The following is a 7,500-nucleotide window of genomic DNA, read 5'->3' as shown; positions in this document are numbered from 1 at the left end:
TTGTGGCTCTGGCCTGCGCCGTCGAGCTGCCTAGGTATGTGTGGGGCGCCGGGGGTAGGCTGAATAATGATATGGGAGAGCTTTGTTGTCAGCGGTTGTCAGGGATCGACTTTTATGCCGGGACGGCGGCTGGCTGTCACTGGTGCGTAGTTCTAGGCTGAAAAGATGCATTGTAATGTTGGCAGTTAATGATATTGGCATTGTTTATGGTGTCTCTATTATGAATGATCGATTTTGGATTAGTCTCGCACCATTGCTGATTATAATGGTATTTACATGATTAAAAATGCTGAATCCTTTGTCCAGTCAGTGGTCAAGTTTTTCCTATATTGTTTCAGTAATCGAGATGGCTGGGACCGGTTTTGGCCTATATGATTCTAGTCAAGTACATTGTGACATGATCAGTATCATTTTATTTTTTTCATGACTATGCTGTGGAATATAGGGACATGATCCATTAGATACATGGGTTGTCAAGGAACACAATAGCCATTGTGATACAAGGATTAATGAAAAGGCCTTCCATGATAAAATATTTATCCAGTATAAGCATACAGTAACTGAAAATATAATCCATGATTAAAAATGGCAATTATCTAGTAAAGGATAAGTAGAAAATATAGTTGATTGGTCATGAACACAGAACAACATACTAGATAACATTAGATAGTAAGAATAATCTGAGGAAAAAATAGTAACCCAATTATTGCCTATCAGATTAATTTTCAGACTAGTGCGATTCAGAATTAGAACCTGCATTGTAGGGTATAGGGGGGAGGAATTGAGGATTATATTCAATATAAGTTGAGGAATTCATTTGCAATTCTCTGGTGGTCTTTAGGTTCTATTCTGAAAATTACCTGCTTATCAAAATCCAAGGTTAAGCATTAGTTGCACACATCGCTAAACAAAAAACATAGTACTTGAAATTGATTGTCAACAAATACCAAGATACTTTTCGACAATGACATTTCCAGCACAGATGGCAAATCTATAAGGTATTTGATTTTATGAATAATATACCCGATAGGGGGTTTATGTGTTCTTTCCGACTTTTGTACTACCAGCACAGGAAAAGGTCAAACTCATCCATGTATGTTCTGACAAGATATAGCTTGGGGTGTTTTTTATATTTTTTTATACAATAAATTGACAGGAAGATCTAAAAGAGATCAATAATTTACAAGCGGCATCTTTAACATTGTGTGGATTAGAATGTTTGAGGGATTAGTGGTGTGAATAGTGGTGTGTACAAGCAAAAATTGACCAAATCCACAGGAATGATAAACAAACCACCATATATATTTTGGCACAAGAGAGAGTGTAGCCCAGCCTGGAGATATATCAACCCATAAAAAATAATGCCAAACTCCATTTTTCCCATGTGTTTTTAATGGTTTCTTGTTTTTTGCTGGAATGTGAAGTACAAAGGCTGTATTAGTGCTTTGTGTGGTCTTATTTTGGATAATTCTAATAAATAAGTTTCTAGCTTCTTTGTTACTACAGATACATAAATCAGCACAGATTTTATGCCTATTCCTTTGGATATAGCTGTTTAGGAATTTGTAATTCTTATATAAAATATTGGCTCTAATTCTTCAAGTGAATATGTATTGTAAATGATTTTCTTGTAAGCATATTTAAAAAAATGGGGAATTCATATACTTGTAATTATCCAGAATAGAAGCATTCTAAGATACAGAACAAGGAATAGTTACTTTCCCTTAACCCTCTCTGGACGGGTGGTACACTACGGTACTGCGGATTCTAGGCCCGTTCGCTGGGTGACACCATACGGCGTCGTTTATTTAACTGATTTAGGCCTATGAATTCGAGAGCCCCGGCATTGTAACATGCAAGGGTGGAAGGCCCCCGTCGTGAGTGGGTTAATGGGCCCAAAAAGTAAGATAAAAAACAAAGATAAGGAGCTTGAGAGTTAGCAACTACACTATTAGGATGAAAAATAATTTGTGAAAAGTAAAGATAAGTCAACGAGTCTATGCTTGGCCTCCTGTTTTGTACTCGGTAAAGGCAAACAAATATCATATTTTTGTCAGATAAGGAACTAGTTCTTGCAATGAACAAATTGAGAAATACTTAAAAAGGAATCAAATAGATGCTTGTGACTTTATAAATTCATCTGTGCGATAGAGAATGAATAGAGCTGCATTCTGGTACAACCCATCAAAGCTCCACCTGACATGATATTCTGGCGTGATATATATATGGCGTTATAGACCTCCCTTGTCAAATAAAGACCCAGACCCTGTTTTAGAAGGTTATTTAAATGACAGATAATATGTTAACATTGTAAATAATATCTATAATTATGTCTTGTTATTTTTAGTATTTTTTAAAGAATGTCTTCTTTTTTAGGATTCAGCTTCATAAATTCAAGTCTGCACGGCGTACTTTGCAAGAAGTTGATACATCCGTGAAGCTTGTTCATCGCAAATGGGGCAATGCAGGGCCCATGCCAGAGCCTCTCTCCAACTACATGGATGTAAGTTTTAGTTTAGGAAGGACACTTATGCTGTATGTAGAGGTGAAACTACAAAGGACTTGTATGTCTTTAATTTTGTTCAGAGGATTTTTTTCATTGTGCAAATTTCAAATGCTTTGAAATAGGGACTGAATATGAGTCCTGAGTTTTAAACAAGAAATTGTAGATCTTAATATTGGTGTACCAGTAATGCTTAAAACTTAACTTTTGATAATGAACACACAAAAAATGATAGCATTATTAAATATTGTTTTTTAAATCTTAATAATTGGTAATTATTTATACAGGGACGTGTACAACTTGACATCTTTGATTATGCTTCCAGGCACAGTACTATGGACCCATTTCCATTGGAACACCCCCACAGTCCTTCAGAGTGGTGTTTGACACTGGGTCCTCCAACCTGTGGGTACCTTCTAAGCAGTGCCACTTTACGAATATTGCTTGTTGTAAGTTTTATCAAGTTTGTACATTTTTGTTTTGCTTTTGTTGCTCATTGATATATTTGACAAATAGACATTGATTAGCAGAGGAAAGATTTTGGCTACAGAAGAAGACACATTTTGTTAGGATTAGTCAAGGAATTATTAGAGGCACAATGAAAGTTGCAAAAAGAACAAAGGAAATGTAGAAGGATGTGTTGCTTTTGAGCTAGCTTTTTTATGAAATCAGAATGTCAGATAGTATAGAAATGTTATAATGTGTGATTTCATTGACCATTGGAGTTAGCTTGTAGAAAAGAAACTTTGGTTTAGGTTAACTGGCTGATGCACTTGTATGGCTTAGTAAGACCAAGTGTAGGCTTTGATTCACTGTGTTCATTTTTTGCTCTAGAAAATCTTGAGAAATTCTCTTTTTTGTTCATATTTTTACTATATATTTGCTTTCAAGACCATTATGATTTAAGAAATATTAAATTGTTCTATTTTGTCCAAAAAGTGCTGTCTCCAAAGTGTGGTCTGTATTATATAGTGACTCATATCCTGCACAACAGAAGATAGGATTGTCTTGATGATCTGAGGAAGATTTTAAAGTTTTTGCTTCTAGGCTGATCCTTGTCAGTCCTTTATCTTTTATTAGAGTTTTGACATTGATCCAAACTTTTGCTAAATATTTGTTACCCTAAAATAATAATTCATATGAAATATACTATTTGAGGAGTGTGTGTATACATACATACATACATACATACATACATACATACATACATACATACATACATACATACATACATACATACATAATGCCCAGGTGGCAAAAAAGCCTGTCATATATAGAGGACGGACGTTCAACACTCCATGAAAAAACTTTGGATTGTGGAAGTTTTTGGTTTAAAGAATTTCGGATAAAGAAATGTGGACCTGTATAGGCATTTATTATGAATTTTATTTTGTACTCCAAATTATAAAACTTATTGTCCAGGATATATTTGATTGTAAGTCAAATATTATATAATCTGTTTCTGAACTGATAAATACAAAGAAAAGTAAAACTTGTATACTTGTTGACAATTACTGTTTTACAGAAACATCAGAGTTAAAGAAGAATGTGAATATCACCTACCATGTAAAATATCTTTAACCAGAGTTAAAGATATAGATGTAAATATAGGGGAAATTATTTTGCAATGTAGGTCTGTCTTATATTATTTTCTCTCTTTATAGTGATCCACAACAAGTACGATGCTACGAAGTCCTCCACATACAAGAAGAATGGCACGAAGTTTGACATCCAGTATGGGTCTGGCTCACTGTCAGGTTATCTCTCCACGGACACAGTGTCGGTAAGATGTCTTTCTTAGTTTGAAGATTTGGCATACATATGCTAACACCTTTTTGTGTTGTATGAGAATGGTATGAAGGGCACAAATATGGTGATTAAATAGCTTAATTTTTATGATGCATTCTACTGTTAGTTTAATTTTCATTCAGATTTCCCGTATTGTACTTGATAGTGTAAGAGATGCATTTTTTTTTAGATTTTATCTCTTATTTGTTTATTTTATATAAAAGGGCCAATAACCTCCTCTATTTCTGTTGATGTCTGTTGTGTTAGTGTGTTATGTCTATGCTGACTAATATATACTACCAGTACTCTTTACTTGCCCATTTCCATAATATTTAAACATGCTCTTAGACTGGCGATTCCTCCTGTTTGCCCCTTGGCTGCAATGGATACCTGATGTTTCAAATTTGTTGTTAACTCTTCCTTCAAAATTTATAAACCAGAGATTTTGTATTTCACAGTCACACATTCAGTGCATACTGAAAGAAATTATGCTGTAACCTCTAGAGAATACAAAACAAAAACAAAAACAAAAAACAATGAAAGTGTAGTGTTCTGTTGCCTTTCCTGTTTGTTCGTTATAATGTTATTTGAAACTTTAGTGGACACTTCAGGTCTTTAAGACAGATTACGTGTGCTTTTGGTCACTTTCTGCATTTATATCTATATTTTCCGAAGGTTGGTTCAGTGTCGGTTAAGGACCAGACCTTCGCTGAGGCCATGAGTGAGCCAGGCTTGGCTTTTGTTGCTGCAAAGTTTGATGGCATCCTGGGCATGGCTTATGATAGGATTGCTGTTGACGGAGTGACACCAGTTTTCTACAACATGGTGAATCAGAATGTTGTGCCTGCTCCTGTTTTCAGTTTCTATCTGAACAGGTAAATGTTTTGGCTAATTTGTGTATTTATTGGAAAAAGACTAAAACCTTGAAATTTCACATGAATTAAATTATTTATAATTTCACTATTGCTAGATAAGTATTGTTATTATAATTAGTTTTTTAGATAGATCATTTTAAATGGAATTGATTTCCAGAAATGTCTATTTCGAGCTTTCAAGTAAAAAATGTTCTTGATTCATATTTAAAGGAGCAGTTGTAAGATAATATAAAATCTACAGGGATCCTGCTGCTGCTGAGGGTGGTGAACTGATCCTTGGAGGCTCAGATCCTGCTTACTATACAGGTGATTTCACATATGTACCTGTTGATCGAAAGGGCTACTGGCAGTTTAAGATGGATGGGTAAGTTGAGGCATATTTTCTTATAGTAATACCAAATAAAGAGCATGTTTACATCATCTTTCATTCAAAGTTTAGGTTTTCTGACCCTTATTAACTTTATGTACCATATTATACATATATGGTTGTCATCTGGAAACTGAACTCCACCCTTTTATTATGATCCTCTTTGAGAATGGAAGTATGATGATCTTTGCAAATTAGGATGTATATAATTTATAATGCCATCACATGTATAATGTAGGAGTGGTGAATTCCCTTCATAATTTTGTCATGCTTACAAACCAGATCATTTCTGAAGGAACCAAATACATTTTAGGCAGGGTATTGCCACTATATTCTTCACTGTGCTCTCCATTATTTTTTAGGCCAGTAGATGGTGGATATTGATTTGTGTTAGCAACTAATCCTAGTCAAGGTTTCTTTATTCATAATTGTAACCTTATTATTCAAATTGATAATTCTCATCATTGTGTGTGTGAAACTATGAATGATCCTGTGTATTCATCGTTTTCCCAGATATGTATTGGTATCTGTGCTATTGGTGCAAGAAAAAATGTTATTTGAACAGTCTTAGCCTTTCTTTTCAACTATCTTTGTTGTAATTTTTGTACATTTGAGCTTAAAATTTCTCTTAGAAATGAAATAGTTAATCAGAATATTTAGTTTGCATACTAATAAACAAAATCCATAAATTTGAAATGTATGATAAGTGATATTTATTTATACTTGGAAGAAGATGAATCCATATTTTATAGGCGTATGGTACATATATGCAGAGTATTCTTATTATACGTCAAATGTATTTGATGGAAAAAAGACTAAAGGGATTAAGTGCTAAATGCATATATTTTTTTTTTATTAGCCTTCAGATGAATGGGACAACAGTACCATTCTGTGATGGTGGCTGTGAGGCTATTGCAGATACTGGCACTTCCCTCATTGCTGCTCCTTCTGAAGAGGCTCGTCTTATCAACAAGAAGGTTAGTCATGGATCTAGTGGAAGTTTAGGATCATAAATGTGGTTCCCTATGTTTTGAAGATATATATTATTTTTGATCCAAAGCTCTTGAAATTAAGTAGTTATAGTAAGGGTCCTTTATTTAAAGATTTGTAAATTTGTTGAAAGTAGATTGCAAGGAATATCTATTTAAATTTTGAGTCTCATTTCAATGTGCATATTTATTTATTCATTTTTTTTTTTTTTAAGATTGGTGCTAAGCCAATTGTGGGTGGAGAATGGTCAGTGGACTGCAACCTGATTCCTCACCTGCCTACCATCTCCTTTGTTCTTGCTGGGAAGCCATTTACCTTGCAGGGGAAAGACTACATTCTCAGGGTTAGTGTTTACTTGTGTTTCCATCTATTCCTCCTAATCATTGTGTAATAAGATTTTCACTGTGCTTTTATTTACATTTGTGGTATCTTTCTATATATTTACTTTTGTTTTAGATGAGGTTGCTAAAGTTGAATTTTTCCTTCAACAGGTTAGTCAGTTTGGACAAACTACATGCCTCTCTGGCTTCATTGGTCTGGATGTTCCTCCACCAATGGGACCCATTTGGATTCTGGGCGACATCTTCATTGGTCGCTTCTACACAGAGTTTGACATGGGCAACAATCGTGTAGGTTTCGCTGAGAGCAAGTAAATGAAAGGTGGTTAAATCATAATGGATGAATTTGAAAAGAATGCCCTTGTGGCAAATGTAGTGACATTTAATTTTTTTTTTTAAATTTACTCATGACTTACATTTTAGTTGAAAAGAGTACATCAGTGTGAGCGTTTATTAAAGGCTCAAAGTTCTGTGTAAGATGAAATAGGGTTTTTCGATTTTAGTTAAATCATGAAATACACAGTTTAGAGTAATGAAATTTTTGGCTGCTTTTCTTCATGTGTACCTCACAATGCTACTGATATATAATAGAATTTTAATACTTGCATAATGTTAGAAGTAATGCATGAAGATTGTAAA

At 34.3% G+C, this 7,500-nt stretch overlaps 1 protein-coding gene across 1 annotated transcript in view; it reads left to right on the top strand.

The window, feature by feature from the left end:
- Positions 1-7,500, top strand: part of cathD (cathepsin D) — an 8,201-nt gene that overhangs the window by 83 nt on the left and 618 nt on the right. The window contains exons 1-9 of the mRNA XM_043021868.2: positions 1-34; positions 2,377-2,503; positions 2,829-2,952; positions 4,168-4,286; positions 4,967-5,166; positions 5,408-5,530; positions 6,393-6,510; positions 6,738-6,866; positions 7,015-7,500. The exon at positions 1-34 is cut by the window's left edge and continues 83 nt beyond it; the exon at positions 7,015-7,500 is cut by the window's right edge and continues 618 nt beyond it. Of these exons, the coding sequence (XP_042877802.1) occupies positions 1-34; positions 2,377-2,503; positions 2,829-2,952; positions 4,168-4,286; positions 4,967-5,166; positions 5,408-5,530; positions 6,393-6,510; positions 6,738-6,866; positions 7,015-7,176 (1,136 nt within the window). The 3' untranslated portion in view covers positions 7,177-7,500. The remainder of the gene's footprint in view (positions 35-2,376; positions 2,504-2,828; positions 2,953-4,167; positions 4,287-4,966; positions 5,167-5,407; positions 5,531-6,392; positions 6,511-6,737; positions 6,867-7,014) is intronic.

Source organism: Penaeus japonicus, unplaced genomic scaffold (assembly GCF_977035675.1).
Source record: "Penaeus japonicus unplaced genomic scaffold, GWHDUDI00000001_assembly GWHDUDI00000007, whole genome shotgun sequence".
NCBI lineage: Eukaryota > Metazoa > Arthropoda > Malacostraca > Decapoda > Penaeidae > Penaeus > Penaeus japonicus.
Note: the sequence above shows the minus strand (reverse complement) of the source record. Positions and strands in the feature narration are given on the sequence as shown.